This window comes from Leptonychotes weddellii, chromosome 15 (genome assembly GCF_054177405.1).
Source record: "Leptonychotes weddellii isolate Sample4059 chromosome 15, ASM5417740v2, whole genome shotgun sequence".
NCBI classification, from domain to species: Eukaryota; Metazoa; Chordata; class Mammalia; order Carnivora; family Phocidae; genus Leptonychotes; species Leptonychotes weddellii.
In genome coordinates, this window is record NC_138383.1 from 39,778,163 (window position 1) to 39,797,740 (window position 19,578).

The 19,578-nt window shown below is 50.6% G+C and overlaps 1 protein-coding gene across 10 annotated transcripts in view; it reads left to right on the forward strand.

The window, feature by feature from the left end:
* The first annotated feature begins 954 nt into the window (after positions 1-954).
* The window catches only part of SGSM2 (small G protein signaling modulator 2), a 43,755-nt gene continuing 25,131 nt past the window's right edge, over positions 955-19,578 (forward strand). For 4 of the 10 annotated variants that reach the window (XM_081806077.1, XM_081806076.1, XM_081806075.1 and 1 more), the window contains exons 1-7: positions 957-1,128; positions 4,818-4,893; positions 17,603-17,765; positions 18,049-18,210; positions 18,491-18,558; positions 18,656-18,801; positions 19,140-19,274. In XM_081806077.1, coding sequence (XP_081662203.1) covers positions 1,072-1,128; positions 4,818-4,893; positions 17,603-17,765; positions 18,049-18,210; positions 18,491-18,558; positions 18,656-18,801; positions 19,140-19,274 — 807 coding nt within the window. In that variant the 5' untranslated portion in view covers positions 957-1,071. Of the gene's footprint in view, positions 1,129-4,817; positions 4,894-17,602; positions 17,766-18,048; positions 18,211-18,490; positions 18,559-18,655; positions 18,802-19,139; positions 19,275-19,578 lie in introns of all 10 variants that reach the window. The other 6 variants (XM_081806083.1, XM_081806081.1, XM_081806079.1 and 3 more) reach the window with 6 other exon arrangements.

Here is a 19,578-nt window from a genome sequence, read left to right on the forward strand (position 1 = left end):
CGGGTAAACTTTTCCCACGCGGCGGTCTGCGGCTGGGGACCTTGAAAAATCGGATGTAGATTCGAGGTTTGGGCTCTAGGTCCTGAAGGGCTTTTTTGCTACCCGTATTTTCATTTTTTTGCGCTATCAAGTTGTATCACTTAGGAGGCTGTTGAAGTTTCTCCATTCGTGCGAAAGAGGGCTAAGCCCCACCTCTCATCTAGATTTGTGCACGTAGCTCCTCAGTTACCATCTTGAGCAACCCTTTCTTTCTTTTGTGGGGCTGGTCAAGTCTACAAGGCAAATTGCGTGGAAGGCACTTTTCTCACCTTCACGGGCTCCGTATAAGTTCCCGCTGATCTCATTTATTCCATCCCGGCGCCCCCACCTCTCACGTAGCTTCAGGAAGGGCGGGACAGGAGAGGGAGAGCTGGCCTTGACACTCGAGCCCTCAGGGGGATTTAGAGGAAGGAGGGAGCTTTGGCCTTTCAGCCAGGAGAATAACGCTGGCTTCCCCATAGCCATACTCGAGGTGCGAGGGACCCCGGCCCTTCCCGTCGGGAAAACGAGGGAGTAGAAATCAAGGAGCGTCTAGCTGGGTTGAGGCCAACTACGATGTGAGCAACTTTCCCTCAGCCGCGGGGTCCAGGGCGCGTCAACCACTCGGCACAGCGCTGCGCGGAACTGGCTGCCGGCGCTCACAATGCGGGTTCACGCCTTCGGGGCGGGAGCCTGCGCGTTGCCATGACAGCGGCACGCGAGGCGCGCACCCGGGGGCCCGCCACCCCCAGGAGCGCTCAGCCTCCCCCCGCCCCGACCCCCCCGCTCCGGGTTGCAGAGCGCACCCCCCGCCCCCGGCTGTGGGAAGGGGCCGGGCCAGCCGCCTGACGTCTGTGTGGGGCTCGGAAGATGGCTGCGGAGCCCAGCACCCGGCAGTGGCTGCGGCGGCGGCGGCGGCGGCGGGCGGGGAGCGCGGCGGGCGGGGGCTCCGCCTTGAGCGTGGGGCGCTGAGTTGAGAGGCGCGGAGGCTGCTAGGGCGCTAGGGGGGCTTAGGAGGCAGCACGGCGACGCCTCCCCGCCACCCGCCGCAACATGGGCAGCGCGGAGGACGCAGTCAAAGAGAAACTGCTGTGGAACGTGAAAAAGGAGGTAAAGTCGGGGCAAGGACCCCCGGGGCTCGCGTCCGTGCCCGCGGGCCCGGGACTGGGGGGGCTCGAAAAGGTCCGCGCTCCCCCTTCCCGGGCGCGGGAGCTCACGGCCCTGGGCCGGGCGGGGGCGGGGGCGGGGTCCTGGACTGGCTGCGGCTCCCGCCTCCCTCCCGGATCTGGGAACAGCACCCCTCGGTTCGAGGGGCCAGGCCGGCCCTCCGACGCTTGTTTGCTCCGCGATCCCGCAGTTCCCCACCCTGTGACGGCAACAGCCCTGGGAGACCAAGGTCGGGGGAGGGGTGGCGGCGATTTCTGGAGAGGTGGTGCTGCCCATTCATTGCCCGCGCCGCCTGGGGAGGGGGCGGGGCCCCGCGCGGCCTCAGACAACGCTAAACCAGTGGTTTGGGGGCTTAGCTTGGGTTTGCCCTACACCCGATTCAGGAATCCGTCTGGGAACTGAGTCGCGGCTTCGGCTTCGGGAGGGTTCGTAGCACACCTCACTGCTTCTCACTCCACGCCCACGTCCCTACCCAGAGACCACGGGGGAGGCGGCTTGAGAATGGTTTTTAAGACTCAGATTTTTTTCCCCCGTTTGAGGGAACCCTCAACCCAAATGTCAGGAAGACAGGAGTCCTCCCCTCTACTAATGTCTTTTACCTTGGCCCTGCCCTAAAGCCCATTTCAATTTCATTGTGGCGGCGGTGGGGGGGTGGGGTACCCATATGAATGACTCACAGCGTATGAGAGCTGGAGAGCTCAAACCTGCAGCGTGGATTAGAATGGATTAGGCCTCTGGAACCATGAACTCCGCGGGTACCTCTGTGGCTGTCTTTTACCAGATGTGCAATCTCCATGAGGGCAGGAAACCCGTCTGTTTTGTCCACTGTTCTGTATTCAGGACCTGGCACACAGTAGGCATTCAATGAATATTTGGTAAATATCTTGGAGACTGCAAGATGGTAGGCATTCATAACCTTGGAATACTCTGAACCTAGCTCTGTGTGACTTGAATAAGTCACTTAACCTCTCTGAGTCTTAATTTCTTCATCCCTGAAAGAAGGATATGTACTTCATATATAAAAGTTTACCATATTGGTTCCTTTACCCCTTCCTGGAGTTTCAGGATTGGAGAAGACTCTGGGTTCTTAAACTTCTGGAAGGCTCTGGATGGTTCTCCTGCATTAACTATGGCCTGGCTACTATGCCCTAACATTTATTTGTTCCCTTCCCTCTTGCTGGCAAAGAAGTAGTTGAAGCCATCACCTTTCCAGCTGTGTGTGAGAACTCCCTTGTGACTTTCCTGTGAAGTGGCCAAGAAAGTATTTTAGGCCAGGAGTATTATCAAATCGGCATTTAAACTCCAGACCTGGTCTCCCCAAGGATAAGCGAAATCCCAAGTCTCAGGTTATCCTAAGGAAACAAGCAATCTAGTGACAGAGACTCATATGAACAGTATAAACAAGAACAAAAAAGTAGCCATACCTAAACTATGGACAGATGTGCTAGGATTGTTGGTGTGATCCAAATTTAGGGTTGATCGGTGATATAGGAAAGATTTCTTAGAAGACCGTGATTCTTTTTTCAATACTTAGAAGGCTCTTTATACTACTCCAAGAATGATTCCTAAACAATTGTGAGAAATGTCCAAAATATGTCACAGCCACGTATATTACCTGACAAAGTTTAACCTTCTCTCAATTCTTAACTCCTTTCTCCCTTCAGCACTTGATTTAGAGAGAAACATATCCTTTCCTCTTCTATGAGTGGAAACAGTGGGGATAATTTTGGGCAAGGCTGGTCTTTCAACACAAAACCTCTGGTATAATTCTAGAGTCATCTATAGGTCCTTCTAACCCCCAGATCTGCCCTACCCACCTGCTTCAGATGCCTGCAGGTCTTTGAGCTGTGACTTTATGCTCTGTTTAATAGAAACACCCCTTGGGAAGAAATCTTTTAACAGTTTAGAGTGCAGGATCAATCTGATTTCCCTCTACCTAACTGCTAATCATGAGCAGTTTCCAATAGAAGCCTCCAGGTCCTTCCTCCCTCCTCCCCAGGCTTTAGAAGCTTTACCATTCTCCAAACTGTACAGTCCTAGGTGAGAGGACCTTGGGAACAAGGGCAGCATCAGAACACTGCATGCGATGTCCAAAAAATGTCAAAGACACACTCTGCCCAGAGCTTACTTTATCTGTGAGATTTTATACTGGGGTTGAGGTAATCCATCCCTCTAATCTCCAGTATTACTATCTGTGTCTTGGCAGGTTCCCCCAGGACATCAAAAATGCTTGGCTTAAGTGTTGGGAGCAACTAGAACCTCATACATTGCTAATGGGAGTGTAAATTTATAACCACTTTGGAGAGCTATTTGGCGAAATCTAGTAAAGTGGAATATAGGTATCAGAAATTCCTTGTCTAGAAATATAAATCCAAGGAAATGAGCACCTATGTTCACTAAAAGACATATCTGTAATGTTCATAGTAGCGCTATTCATGACAGCCCCAAATTGGAAACTACCCACATGCCAGTCAATTGCGCTATGTTAACACAATAGAGAATGAATGATCCACAGCTACATACAACATGAACACATCTTACAATCATACCAGAGAGCAAAAGAAACCCAGGCACAGGGGCACTTGGGTGGCTCAGTCGGTTAAGAATCTGCCTTTTCGGCTCAGGTCTTGATCCCAGGGTCCTGGAATAGAGCCCTGCATTGTGCTCCCTGCTTGGCGGGAAGCTTGCTTCTCCCTCTCCCACTCCCCCTGCTTGTGTTCCCTCTCTGGCTGTGTCTCTCTCAGTCAAATAAATAAATAAAATCTTTAAAAAAAAAAAAGGAAACCCAGTCACAAAACACTACACACTGATTTCATCTATAAAAAGTATAAAAACGCACAAAACAACTCTATGATAAAAGAAGTCAGGATAGCGGGAATCCTTGAAGGGAGTAGTGACTGGAAGGAAGTATGACAGTGGTGGGTGCTTGAGGGTGCTGGTCACATGTTCTGTTTCTTCATCTGTCTTGGTTTGGCAGGTGTGTTCAACTTGTGAAAATTCATCAAGCTTATAATTATGATATATATTTTTCTCTATAGTTTTACTATCCATTAATAAAAAAAGTTTTGTGTGCGTGTAGTTTTTTTAAAAGTTCTTTCTTAAAGAAAGATGTGACTGCTCATCTTACAAGGTATTTGGAAGCTTTTATATCCAGGTAGGAACCCAAAACATCAGGATTTTATTGAGACAGAAAGAAGGCTGGGCTTGCAAGCATGTGGAGAGTGTCTCTGAGGCCTGGATGAACCCTAACCTTGGAGAAGAGGGAGTAAATGAGGGGCAGGTTGTTTGTCTATACCCTGTAGTGAGCTAGTTTGTCCCTAACGTACAGTGTATCTGCCCAGAAGCCCTTCTCCAGCTAAGTACAGATGAGCAAATGGCATCCTGTCCTTCTCCACAGTGGGGTACTTCCTCCTGTACTGAAACATCTGCACTGATTGCTTGTTGGATTTATGACATCTCTCTTCCTGGTTGCCTTTCCAAGAAGACACTTTGCTTCCCCACCCCTCCTATCCCTATGTACTCTCTATTCTGCAAGTGTCCGAATCCAGGCCAGGAGAGCAGGGCCAAGCCGTTTACTTGCCCACAGGCCTTTGATCAGAAAAATAAATAAGATGTTGCCCATTTGTCCACAGGTGAAGCAAATCATGGAGGAGGCTGTCACCAGGAAGTTTGTGCATGAGGATAGCAGCCACATCATTGCTCTGTGTGGTGAGTGACTGGGGGCGGTGGGAAGTGGGTTTAGAACTGCAGACACTGTCTTAGGCCTAGGAAAGAACAGTCCTCAGGTTTAGTAGTTTTCAAATATGGCTGCAAATTAGAATCCAACTCTGAAACATTTGAGATCTCCCTGGGCCTGGTCCCCGACCTACTGAATCAGGATCTCCAGGGCCCAAGGATCTACATATATCTAGTTCCTTTGATCCTTTGTGTGCATCAGAGTCACCGGAAGTGACTCTGTTAAAACACAGATTCCTGAGTCCCAACCCTGGAATTTCTGATTCTGGTAGGTCTGGGGTTGGCCTGAGAATTTGCATTTCTGACAGATGGTTCTGATGCTGCTGGTCCAGGGACCACACCTTGAGAACCACTGACCTAGGTAATTCTGGTTTGGGAATCACTGCTCTGGTTTATTTTTACTTTAACTTTGGGGGAAGGGTTTGTAGTTTTGGGTGCTTTCTGTGCCACATCTACTTTCTAATTAATCCCACCCGCGTTGCTCTGGCATCCCAGCTCTCCAAGCACTGGATTGGGTGCAAAACAACATGGGCTACGATAGGAGGGAAAGCCAAAAGCCCTCCCGCCTTACAAGGGAAAAAGTCAGTAATGAAGCATCCCTTTCTCCTCACTGTGAAGACTTCTGCCTTTGCAGGGGCAAGCCTGTCTCCACCTACAATAGAGTTTTCTTGGATTTCCAGGAATTCAATCTTCCTTTCAGCTCCCTTTCTGAGGGGACAGCTTGCCATCTCTATGTTGTTTTCCTTGGCCTCTGAGATTGGTGTTTGGGATTTCTGGAAGGGAGGTTGTGTATTTCTGAGAGGAAGGAACAAAAGGAGCAAATAAGGGAAAGGGCACTGTTTGACAGTACCATGGTGAGGCAGATAGAGCTGCCCACCATCAGTCTAGCAACAAATGCTGAGGGTCTGCCACGAGCCAGATCCTGTTCTCCGGATAGGGAAATAGCAGTAACAAGATAGAGTCTCTGCCCCGAAGGGCTTACATTTTGTGGGGAGAGAGAAAACCAAATGCACACATAAATGTATCCTGTAATAAAGGTATGAAGAAAAATAAAGCAGAGAGATGAGGGAGAGCAGCTGGGGAAAGATGGCCTGTGAGCAGAGCCTGAGTGACAGACTGAGGATTCACGTGAATCCTGGTGCTCGCTTATTTACGACATCTTGGACAAGTTTCTTAACTTCTGTCACCCTTAGTTTGCTCCCCTAAAAACAGGACGGATTCCTATCTCAAGGAATTTTTGTGGGGATTGAGATGATGTATGTGAGCATTTCTAGCACTGTAAGAGCTCAGGAAATGTCCATCTTTCCTTCTTCTTTGGATGTTGAGGCTGAAACTAGGTTTGCAGGATTTGAGTTCCCACCATCTTCCTTTCGGGTAAGTTTCCCGATTCTTTGAGATGTTATGACTCCCAGAGTTACAAGGAGCAATCTAATCTCACCTTTTCTCAGGCAGAACCTACATTAGGGGAGAAGCATGGTAGTCTGCAATAAGTGGCTTCGAAGAATATTAAGAACTCTACTCCTTTCCACCTGTGTTGTGTGCCCCTGACATCAGCCACTATCTGTCGTTGTCACCAGAAGGGCTCTGCTGGTGGCCCAGTTATGCATGGCTTAATTCCTCATCCAGACCACATACAACAAATACAGAAAACAATAAAATAGCACAAACAGCTTGTGCGTGGGCACCGCATGTGGGTGGCCAAGGGGGAATAGGGGAAAGAGAGGCAGGGAGAAGAGTTGTGGGTATCCCACATTCAGGCCAATTAGGATGAGCAAACTGTCAGCTCTCCTCTGATCAGTCCAGGGGCCCACAGGAAGCAGTGGAGCTTTCACTTTTGTCTCCTGCCTGGAAGCCCAGGGCTCTTTCTAGCAGGCAGAGATACTACCCTCAAAAGGAATGATACTTCTACTTTCAGCCAGTTGTAGTTGCTGAAACAGAACAGGGGTCTGTGAAATAGACCCAAGTCTCCAGGGTTCTGCTGGATCTCAGGAGGTGCCTTAGGTCTGCCAGTGCAAACCTAAATGTCCACAATCAGATGAGAACAGTCCACACAAGAAGCTGTCTGGGTGTGAGACTGCAGGCAGTGGTGGTGGGATCTGGGGTGAACTGAGTATTGCTTTGCCACCATTCAGCTCCTGCAGGAATGCCAGCCCAGCCTTGCCATGGCCTTTGTTTTATTTTAGAGAAGCCATAAGTCTGAGTTTTTATTTTCAAAGGTTGACAACTAATTCCCATTATGTATTTATTTTTTTATTTATTTTAAGTAGGTGCCAGGCCCAGCATGGGGCACAATGCGGGACTTGAACTCATGACCCTGAGATCAAGAGTTGGATGCTTAATGGACTGAGCCACCCAGGCATCCCAAAATTCCCATTTTTAAAAAACGTGTGGGCCAAACAAAAGGCATCTCCAAGCCTCTGCCAGTTTTGCTGCCCCTGCCTTGGGCTCAGTGCTGTCACTGAGGGGAATGTTAGCAGGAGGGGTTGCCAATAGTATAGAGCTAAGTCAAGCCCATGGGAAAAGGAATCCTTGGGCTTTGTCAAAATTGGTATTCAGTGGTGAGGTAAATCCCAATTTGGGCTCAAAATAAGGTATGTTTAAAGCAGTGTCTATCAAACTTTTTTCCTGTCTGCAAGCCATTTACATGCATCATACAAAAGAATCATAATCAGGGATTTTTGGGAGGAGGTAGAGGAAAGAATAGAGATGTATTGATGGAAAACTGCACCCCTTTGGTTTTTTGAAGATTTTGATGTGCCAGTCTCCCTTACCCTTGGGCAAATGCTCAGAAATGCATTTCTAGTCTGAAGTAGATCCAGTCTTATACTGGGTCCTGCTGTTGTCCCAACCACATCCAGAATTCAACTTTGTTCTGGGAGGAATTGGAGTGCAGAGAAGGTACTGAGAGATCTGAGCAGAGCAAAAGCTGTGGAGGTTGGATTAACCACGGAGTGGCCACATTCCCTAGAGCCTTGGAGAGCACTGGGGCCCTGGGCCCCTCTGTTCTTGGCAGGGGAGGGCAGGGCCTGGGCAAGATGAGCTGCTCTCAGCTTCCTTCGAGTAGAGATACTTGAAATGGAAACAAGACTCTTCCTGGAGAGCCTTAGAAATGGAACTGAAGAATCCCGGGGGTGAGCCCTGACCCTGGGCAAACCCAGGAAAGTTGTGCCAGACCCCTGTTTCTATTACCCACGGGAGGAGGCAGACTCCCAGGACTGGTGAGAAGTGTGTGTTTCTTGTGTGTGTGCTGTGGTTGTTCCTAAACCTGTTTGTCCAGAAGCTGGTCAGGCCCCTATAGGTGGAAACCTTGTGAGGAAGCTTTGCTGGGCAAGCCCTGGCTGGCAGTGGGGAGGGCTTCTCTGCGTGCTGTTCTCCAACCACACAGCATGGCTGTCAGGATCAGGCCCGCAGCCAGAGGCTGGGGCTTGGGGAGTAGGCCCAAACCTACCACTGTAGGAAAGGGGTCTCTGATATCTCACTTTTTTATCTTAAAAAGGCTTGTCAAGTTTGCATTTCATTTCATAAAATGGTCTTTGAAATGTTTAATATAAAGACCTACTGTTGAATCAAATTAATGCACCTTGTTTTTCCTGTGGCTTCTTAAATCCCCAGATGTAAGCTGATGTCTCCTGCCACCTCCTACCCCAAGGGCAAGGTGCTTTTAACTTTTTTTAAGTTTTATTTATTTTATAAGTACCGCACGTAGGGCTTAAACTCGCATCCCCAAGATCAAGAGTCTCCTCCTGTTGAGCCAGTCATGTGTCCCATGGTGCTTTTAACTTTTGCTTTTGGGCAACTCAAGGTTAGGTTAAACACCAAACTGTCCCAGATTTCGCCTTTGAACTCTGCATTTGTAATAATAATATACAATGCTTAAAGAGGACACTTTACTCTCTTCCCGTCAGGGATCTGAGGTAATTCAGGCATCAACCCTTGAGCACTGGAGAAGCCGCCATTTCTCTGGATCTGCCCTTCCTCGGGCTCACGGCTAGGTGTGGCTGCCTCCACAGTATTTCTGTGTGCTCTGCTCTGATTGGGCACTGAGTTTGGATTTTAACCTTTGCTGGGTAAAACAGGTTTATAGAGCTGGCCTGGCACAGCAGGTTCTCAGACTCGTAATGTCTCTTCCGCTCCGCACGCAAGGCATTGGGGGCAGGGCCCAGGCCCAGGTCAGTCCTGCCCCTCAGTCACTGGGGTCCCAACTCTCCCTGCGCACATCCTCAATCTGCGGATTGTTGCTTCGGGCTGAAGATGGGCTGTGATGGGAGACAGGGGTGGAGTCTGTGGAGCTGGGAAGAGCAGCAGGGCTTTATTAACAACCCGCTCCCCGTTGCTAAGCAGCTTTCATTAGACTGGAAGGTCGGCTGCGGTGATGAGCTCCTCTGGGGAATGGTGAGGGGATGCTAATGAGCTGGGAGAGAAGCAGGTGCTCTGGAAGGATTGCCTCTCACCTGAGACGTTGCAGCCAGAGCTATTTCAGCACATGCTGAGATTCAGACTCCAGGCAGTTTTTAGTCTGTGAAAGGGATTCCTTCTCTCTTCTTCCCACCCATACTGAATGAACAGCTCATTCTCAGGGTATCTGGCTTCTGCCTTTCACCTGCAAAAAATCGAGTAGGAAGGAAGGCCCCTGTGGGGAAGTGACTCCTCTCACCCTGCATTGGGACGAGGCTGTGGGCCTATGGTGGTGGTCTGTAGCCCAGACACTAAATGTGTGACCATGGCCGGTTACTCAGCAGCTCTGAACCTACCCCAGAGGGTTGATGTGAGGACCAACGGAGTGACACAGGTAAAGCACACAGCATGGAGCCAGGTACACAGTAGGTGCTCAGTAAATGTTGCCGTTATCATCATCACCACCACCAGCAACTTTCTACTTTGTTCTTCAAAGTGATCCTACAGGGTGGGGAGATGGGTGAAATAGGTGAAGGGGATTAAGAGGACACTTATCATGGTGGGCACTGAATAATATATAGAACTGTTGAATCGATAGGTTTTACATCTGAAACTAATATAACACCGCATGTTAATTACATTGGAATTAAAAAAAAAAAAGTGATCCTATAACCTTCCCCATCAAGCCTTCTAGAACCTGCTCCAGGATTTCATTCGAGAATCCATGTTTCTGAGAGTTTGGAGCATCTAAACAATTAGAGAAATTTGAACTCCAGGAACTCAATAATATTAAGAAATTTTTATTAATTTTGTAGGTACAATCAAGGTATTATATATCTCTTTTTTAAAGAGTCATCTTTTACAGATACCTACTGAAGTAGTCATAGATAAAAATATATGATATCTAAAATTTGCTTCAAAATAACCTGGGGATAAGTGAAAAAGCAGTTGGAGGTGGTATAGCTGAAACAAGATGGGTCATGACTTGACCATTGCTTGAGTTAGGTGATGGGTACATGGTGTTCATTCTGTCATCCTCTTTACTTTTGTATATATTTGGAATTTTCCATAGTGAAGTTTTGTTTTTTTTTTTTAAAGAGGAGGAAGAGATATAGTGAGTATAGACAACTCTCCTGAGAAATTTTACATGAAGGGGAGCAGCTAAATGGTTCAATACCTGAATGGGGATATAGGGCCAAGGGAGGTGGTAGTGGTGGTGGGGTTTTTTTGTTTTTGTTTTTGTTTTAAGTTGGAGAAGTTACAGAGTGTTTATGTACAAATGGGAAGAACCTAATGGGAAAACATTAAAGATACAGGGAAGAGAAGTGGTGTTTGCTGGAATGATGTTCTTGAGAGGTGAAAGGGGCTAAAACCCAATGTGTAGGTAGACAGGGTGCCTTAGAGAGGAGCACAGCCAGACCATCTGTAGGGACAGGAAAAAGGCAGGGGTGCAGGGAGAAAGACACCAATGCTAATGATCACCTTCAGGGTACCTGAGAAGTAATAAAGGAGCCTTTTGCACTTCTGCATAGCCTGTTGCTTGTAGTCACTCAAAACCTACTGAGATGGGACCTGTTCCTTTCCCTCATTGCAGCTGAAGCTCAGAGAGATTTAGTGCTTTGCACAAAGTCAAATAGCTAGTAGGGAAAGGAGCCAGAGTTTGAATCCATATCCGTCTGGCTCCAAAGCCCGTGCTACCAGGGATGGGTCCACCCGTGTGGCCTACCTAGGAGAGGAGCCTTGAGGTGTGGGGCATTGCGGAGCAGTTGGCCCTTGTGGAGACATGGCTCAGGTCACCGAACAGTGGACTCGGGGTGTTCAGAGATACTCTGGGAGACAGTGGGTCCTCGCTGAGCTGAGCGAGGCCAGCACTGGCCCGGTTCCCTGGAAAGCCATTGTGAGTGCTGTACATGCAGATTCTGCCCTGTATCTCCATCGGGGCGAAGAAGATAGATGTATGTGGGAGGAATTTCATTTTCCTCACCTGCCGGGTTCTGGATTATCAGGGCAGTGCTTTCTCCTCACGAAGAAAGTCTGAATGGGAGAGTTGCTTTCTTGTCTTAGGGCATCGAACCAGGCTGACTGCCCCTGAAAGCTGAAGCAGTCAGCGTCACTAGTGCCAGCGGACAGAAAATATACTCTAGTTACCATAGAAATGCTCGTTCCAGGTCAAAACAGCTGCTGTAGATCCTGGGTGGAAATAGCCAGCCAGGGAAGTGGGGAGGACAGAGGTGGGGGATGCCTGCCCTCTCCCCTTTGCTCTTCCCACTTCATCTGCTACAGACAAAATATTGATTTCTCCCATTGGCAGTTGGAGGAAGTTCTGCCTTAAAAAAAAGGCTGCCCATCCACCCATTCCTTTACCTCCAGAGAGGCTGCTGCATCCAAACCATTCAGCTTTTAAAAATTCTGCTCTGGGGGCACCCGGCTAGCTCAGCTCGTGGAGCATGCGCCTCTTGATCTCGGGGTCGTGAGTTTGAGCCCCACGTTGAGCATAGGGATTACCCTTTTAAGTGGCGCCTGGGTGGCTCAGTTGGTTAAGCATCTGCCTTCAGCTCGGGGTCATGACCCTGGGGTCCTGGGATTGAGCCCCGCATCCGGCTCCCTGCTCAGCGGGGAGTCTGCCCCTACCCCCCCCACTCATGCGCACACTCTCTCTCAAATAAATAAATAAAATATTTTTAATAATAATAAAATTTAAAAAAATAAAAATTCTGCTCTAAGTAGTATCCTCAAAAACTCCAGGATCCAAACCAGCCACCTGTGGCTGACTGCTCCACCCCTCACTTTTCTCACTTGGATTCTCTATGGAAACTACAACCACCCAACTCCCCCGTTGCACAGATGGCAGCCAGCAGAGGTGGGCGAGCAGCCTGCTCTTCCCGTTACCATCCCTTCTTGGCTCAGAGCCTTGGGCTTAGCCTTCATGTCAGGCTGTGCTGACTCTGGATGCAGTGTCCCTGTGTCTCAACCAACTGGCCTAGTTCTCCGAAGGCCATTCAGTGGATCCCTCTATTACCAGGCCCCTTGGCTGCTGAGCGCAATTTTAAAACAGGTATGTATGTGAGAGCCAGGGTTGTTGCTGAAGCTCCCTGGGCTGTTGGAGGACCCTTCTCAACCACTGCTGCATGTCCTGGGCAGCCATCGTTTTAGTCCGTTCTTTTTTTTTTTTTTAAAGATTTTATTTATTTTTATTTATTTGACACAGAGACAGAAATAGTGAGACAGAGAGCATAAGCAGGGGGAGCGGCAGGCAGGCAAAGGGAGAGGGAGAAGCAGGCTCTCTGCTGAGCAAGGAGCCCAGTGTGGGGCTCGATCCCAGGACCCTGGGATCATGGCCTGAGCTGAAGGCAGCCGCTTAACCGACTGAGCCACCCAGGCGCCCCCGTTTTAGTCCATTCTTATGGGCCCTGGAGATACCATAGCTCGTCCCAGCCCACTGAATTTTCTCTGGTCCTTGCCTAGCGCAGATCACCTGTGGCTAAGCTAAGCAGAGCCCTGGTGCTCTTGTGGGGGTGGGGAACCAAGCCAGTTGGGAGGGATTGCTGAGGGAGCTGGTGAAGGACTGGGTGCCCATGGACAGACCCAGCCTTTCTGGGTTTTGTGAGTTTTGATTCACCTCCAGGCTAGAGAAAGTTTGTAGCATCATCTCATAATAGAATCATGGTATCTGGGTTGGAATGGTCACCTGTTTATTATAATTATTATTCTGATTTGATAATATATTACCTGGTTCATAAATCAAAACTGTACAGAAGTTATACGGTGTAAAGTTTACTCCTTTACTTGGCTCCATTCACATCGCACTTTCCCTCTACTTACCCATCTCCCCCCAGGTAACCGCTACCACTTTTGCTTCTTATGCATCCTTCCAGAATTTTTTATCCTAGTAAAAGAAATTATATTCTTTGTTTCCCCCATACACACCCTTTTTGTAATGAAAAGGTATGCAATCACACTGCCCTGCATCTTGCTTTAGGAAACTTTTCATTGTTAGTTCCTAGAAAGCATTTTCCCTCGTTTTCAGAACTGTATAATAATCTGTTGTGTGAATACACCATATTTACTTAACCTGTCCCCACTGATGGACATGAGGATAGTTTCCAGTCTCTTGCAGGTATATCTGTGGACTAGGTTCTTAGAAGAGGGGTTACCATGTCAGAGGTTATCTGCACTACTGATGGACAGTACCACATTGTCTTCCCAGGAGTGGTGCATGGTGCCAGTCAGCTGTCCCCACAGCGAGGTCTGAGAAGATCTAGTAACTTCCCGGGTCCCTTCTATCTCTGTCTACCAGTGTCTCCTCTATTCTAAGCTGGACTCCTTGGAATGGTTAAATCAGTGTGTAAGGATTTGTGGGAAGGGGCCCTAGAGGCTTCTGTTAGCACTTGTGGTCTCCAGCCCATTTAGCATTTGTTAAGCCCCGTAACTTAATAGACCTTATTGGGACATCAGAGGTTGGTGAGGGAAAGTTCCAGGGCTAGTCTTGGCCTATCAGTCCAAGCTTTTCTCCGGGAAGATGGTGCCAGGGCTTTTGGGAGAGATGTCCACAGCAAGGTTCTTGTAGTTCCCTGAGCCTTCTTGTCAGGGGGATGGGATGACAGAGTAGAGAGGGTACCATGGGCTCATCTGGCACCATAGCTCCAAAGTTCTACTGGAAGACCAAGGTGAGTGAGAGCGTTGTGCTTATTGAACCATGTCTTTCTGTTTTGTTTCTCTTTATTCACCCAAACCTTTCCAGTACAACCGATGACCAAAAATAGTGTTGATTTGTATTAACTAGTACACATTTGTCCCATATGAAATGAGCTAGATGATGTCAGGGATGTCTCACCCCTCTTCTGGTGGATCTAGGGTTGCTGTAGGTGGTACCGGGACCTAGTGGAACAGGGGTTCCTGAGCCTTCACTTAGAAGGAGGATGGGTGGGGCGCCTGGGTGGCTCAGTCGGTTAAGCGTCTGCCTTCGGCTCAGGTCATGATCCCGGGGTCCTGGGATCGAGTCCCGCATTGGGCTCTTTGCTCAGCAGGGAGCCTGTTTCTCCCTCTGCCCCTCCCCCTGCTTGTGCTCTTCCTCTCTCTCTCTCTGTCTCTGTCTCTCTGTCTCTGACAAATAAATAAATAATATCTTTTAAAAAAAAATAGAAGGAGGATGGGATGGGTTGACTTGGTGCTTAAGCCATGATGACCATCTCCTGCCACAGCCTTCTACCCTGGGGAGGGGTCATGGTGGCAGTCTGGGGCAGAAAGCGGAATAAGGTGCTGGAGTTCTGCTTGGTGCTCTGGTTCGGTCAGGAAAGGCGAGGCATGGGCCTCTGGATGGTTTCTCCTGGGAAGGAGTGCTTGACAGTCTGTGAGAGGCCCTCCCTGGGGAGCAAGGGCAGCGAGAGAATTGGACCTCATTGCTGATGGCGCTGCAACTGAGTTCTGAGTGGTGTTCACTGTACATTGTGGGGCAGGGAGAGTCTTTATACTTGCACCTCTGAGTTTTGACCAGTGTAACTGTCTGTGGTTCAGCTCAACCCAAAAGTCTTAGAGCAAGGATTCTAAAGCTTTTGGGGATCAAGTACCCCTTTTAGAAGCTAAAAATCATAGATACTTTATCCAGAAAAACACTCAGGTAAGCATGCTGGAGCACACCAATGATTTTCCTCTTAGGATAGTAGTTCTCAATTATTATTAGTGTTATTGTTATTACTATTTTCTCTACATGCTGCACGCAGTATTTTTCATTGCATATGCTGACTTTCGGAGGACTAAGGGGCAGACAGCCCTGTGGGAATGGGGAAGGACAAGGATAGTTTGAACAGTCACTGGCCAAGGAGCCCTTGGAACTGGGTTAAGAATACCTGGCACAGAGGGTTGTTTACGTTGCTTGGAAGGTAAAGATTTCTCCTTCCTCAGACATTGCCTGGCACCTTGCCTACATTTCACAGAAGGAACTTAGGGGCTATGGGGTGAGCAGGATGGTACTGGGCATGATGCTTGGGCTTCTCTTGATATTCTCTATTTGCTGTAATTGCTGAGGGATGCCTCTGCTCACCCCAGAGAACCCTAATGCCTGTACTCATAGGCTGCCTGAGAGTGTGGGGGAGGCCAGGCGGGATGGGAGCGCTACTACCCACCATTCCCAGGCTCCCCAGCCTGGCTGCATTTGCAATCTCCTGGGGAAGCTGGGAAGGCTAATGGCTCATTATGCCAGCAATTAGTCACATCACTGAGGCACATGATTCCCTCCAGGACTGGTGCCACCTCCTGCCACTCTGGCCGTGTTCAGTGCTGCTTCTCTCCCACTCTGAACGGGGAGTGCAATCCCAGGAAATGGCCACCACTTTCCTACAGGTGCTGCAACCCCAGGACCAAGTGACTGGGACTCACTCACCTGTACGTCACAGGGCCACCCAGGACCTCCAGGGACCAAGGGGACAGTCATGGAGTGGAGTATGTGGACACAAGTAGAGATTCCCCCACATGCCCCATACACACATGATATGTGGAGGTATATCTGTATACACTTGTGCACATACATGTGTGAACATGCTGTGAGGGAAAAGCTGGGCCTTGTAAAATAAAGTCCTCTGAGGCCTGAGCAGGGAAGAGCCCAGCAGGAAGCTCCTAGAAGAGGGAGGGTCCTGCCTTGTTTCCCCTCCCTTGGGATGCTCTTACCTGGTCCAGCATCCAGGTCAGTCCCCGGGATTCTTTCCAACTTCTTGACTTCAGTACCAGAGAGGGCCAGACAAAACTCTTTTTTTTAAAGGTTTTATTTATTTATTTGACAGAGACACAGCGAGAGCAGGAACACAAGCAGGGGGAGTGGGAGAGGGAGAAGCAGGCTTCCCGTGGAGCAGGGAGCCCGATGTGGGGCTCGATCCCAGGACCCTGGGATCATGACCTGAACCGAAGGCAGATGCTTAACGACTGAGCCACCCAGGTGCCCCCAGACAAAACTCCTAAGGACAGCAGTGACTGCCTGTCAGTTACTGAAAATGAGAACAAAAACCAGGTGAGAGCCTGGGAAAGTGGTTATTTCCTGAGGCCAGGCTTCATATTCTAACAACACTAGTCACAGTCAAGTTGATGGGGCCTTAGTTCCCGTCTTCCTGAGAGAGCGGCATCTCCACCCACCCCTGGGCAGCCTGTGGCCCCCCTATCCTCTTCCTGCCAGGGAGAGGTCTTGCAAAAACGCAGCCCTTGCAGGTTAACTGTGGAACAGGATCTCGCCCAGAAGGGCTGAGGACTCGGGAACCAACAAGGACGGAGTGCTTTCTGGGAGCCAGACTTGTGCATGGAGTTTACCCCGTTCGTCCCATGCAACGTTTCATGCCAGTCCTGAGAAGTAGCCCCATTTTGTAGATGAAAACAGGCTCAGAGTGTTTTCCCCCACGTTTCCCAGGGTGGTGAGTGGCCGTGCTAAGCTCCAGACCCTGTTCTGACTCCGATCTCCGGCAGAGCACTGTTGTCAATCCGTATAGAAAGAGCACCTGTGACATGAGGGGAGCGCTCCTCCTCCCACCTGCGGGCCCCCCAACACACCTGGAGGAAGTGAAAGGGACTGGGCCAGGGTTTGAGGTCCTGGGTCATGGTTCTGGCTCTGCCACTCCATGACTGTGATCAACTCCCTTCCCCTTTCTGGGCCTTTCCCTCATAATGGCCGAGCACCCCCCCGCCCATACATACTAATATTTTTAGACTCTACACATGGCTGGGGCAACTCCCCACCCTTTCCCCCCAAAGTCCTTTCCTCCCTGCAGGATCCAGATGGAGAGTATAAGCCTAACCCCTAAACACATAAATGAGTGAAGGGAAATCCTCCCAGCATGGGAAATAGAAATCTCTCTCGGCTGCAGGGCTCATCAATAATTCAGGAGCCGCTGTTGGGTCTGATCTCTGTAGTGGCCTCATCCATATTTCACCTCCTTCCCATAGCCCTGTTCCTTAGCAACCACATCATCCATGCTTTCCGGGAGGGCTGCTGGGTCGTGTGCTCCCTGCATCGCCTGTCCTGTCGGTGCTGTCCATGCTTGCCCTCGTGGGCGGGGGGAGGAGCCACTGGAACTGGCAGCTTTGGTCCTCACAGTGCCGGGGCAGTGCTGCACACAGGAGGCATGTGCCCACCAGGCGAGGGATGGTATGGCATGTCAGCCCCTGCAGGTCCTCCCTGGCCTGCCTCTGACTGAAACCTCTCCCCCTCCTCCCAACCTCTCCCTCCTCCTCCCACTCCTGGAAGAGGAGTGTTTCTCCCTTTCCCCCTTGTGCCCAGGCTCAGGTGCTGGTTTTCTTTGTGGCTCAGGTGCAGTGGAGGCTTGCCTCCTACATCAGCTGAGACGCCGTGCTGCGGGCTTCCTGCGCAGTGACAAGATGGCGGCCCTGTTCACCAAGGTGGGAAAGACATGCCCAGTGGCTGGGGAGATTTGCCACAAGGTACAGGAGCTGCAGCAACAAGTAGAGGGCAGGTGAGTCCTGGGCCAGCTCCTGCCATCACTCCCTTCTGCTCTTTGCACTTGTCATTTGCTCCCTCCCAGGTTGGCTTCCTGGGCTCATTTCTTGCAGGGTCCCTTGGGTGAGAGACCAGCCTAAGGGTGGGGGGTTGGCTCCTTTTGGACACAAGGCCCCACTTCAACCCCTCATCTTAGTCAGTCCTCTGGGTTCTTGTGGCACCAAACTCTGCTCCTAACACCACCTATCTGGGGCTTACTCCCAGGCCCTCCACTCCTGAAGCCCACCCTCTCTTTGCAGGAAACCCTTAGCAGGCAACCAGGATGCCCTGCGGAGACAGGGCTCTGCCAGCGGGAAGGGCCCAGCTCTCAGCCTACAGGCCTTAAAGCACATATGGGTGCGCACAGCGCTCATCGAGAAAGTGTTGGACAGGGTCATGCAGTACCTGGTGGAGAACTGCAGGTGACTGCCCCATCCCCCAAGCAGCCCCTCCCTGGGGCTCACCTCCTGAGCAGTCCTTCAGCCCTCCCCCTCAGCATGCGTGATTGTCCCCAACAGTGTATAGGCATGCCCGTCTTCCCCTCTAGCACCCGGAAAGCATAGACCACACAGGGCACCCTCCAAAGCTCAGTCCTTGTGGACTCATTTCTTCTTAGTGACTCACACGAAAGGGTCTTTGTGGGGATGTCCGTACTTGGTGGGCTTGATTGCCCTGGAATGAGTCTGTCTCTCCCCCTGGCAGCAAGTACTACGAGAAGGAGGCTTTACTGGCAGATCCTGTGTTTGGCCCCATCTTGGCCTCTCTTCTAGGTGAGCTGAGAGCAGAGAGGCCCGTGCTGGGCCAGTGGGGGCTGAGGGGCAGGTGCTGAGGGGGCACCATCTGTGCTAACTGTCCCTGTCTTCACAGTGGGACCCTGTGCCTTGGAGTACACCAAGCTCAAGACAGCTGATCACTACTGGACTGACCCCTCTGCTGATGAGCTGGTCCAGAGGCACCGTATCCGGGGTCCCCCCAGTCGCCAGGACTCCCCTGCAAAGCGCCCAGCCCTAGGAGTAGGTATCCCTCTCCCCACCCCTTATACTTATCCAGGCTATGCCCATGGGCCTGTAGGGAAGGGCAGCTTGGCCTCCATGTTCCTTGCAGACACAGGCTGGACCTTAGAGATGCACCAAGGTCGTGGCTACCTCAGGAGAGCCATTTATCCCTGCTGGCACTTATATAAATGCCAGGAGCCCATCACTGGTCCATGGCTGGAGAGCAGAGGGCGGCCGAGAGCAGACCCCGGACAGAATGGACCCCTGGGTCAGGTAGAGAGGCTCTGCGTGGAGGCCTCAGGTTGTCTGAGGCGGATTTCACAGGGCTGGGCCCTGAGCTGTGCCTTTCTGCCCAGATTCGGAAGCGGCATTCAAGTGGCAGTGCGTCAGAAGACAGGCTGGCTGCCTGCGCCCGCGAGTATGTGGAGTCCCTGCACCAGAATTCCAGGACACGCCTGCTCTATGGCAAGAACAACGTGCTGGTGCAGCCGGTAAGCGAACTTATTGCCCACCCCCTCTCCCTCTTCTGAAAGGCCCAGGACTGGAACTTTCCCCTGACTGGAAAGTCCCCTTCCTCAGAGGCTTGACTAGAGAGAAGGGGGGAGAAGGGCCCTACCCCTCACTTCACAGTTTCACATGCCTCGTGCCCAGCCTTGAGTTGGCAGGAGCCAACTCAGTTAGTTAGCATCTGCCCTGCTTGCTGAGAACCAGGCTGTCCAAAGGTGGGAATGGCAAGCGGCAGGCAGGGTGAACACCTGGCTTGGGTACGGCTGGCCCAGGAAATACCTGGCGTCC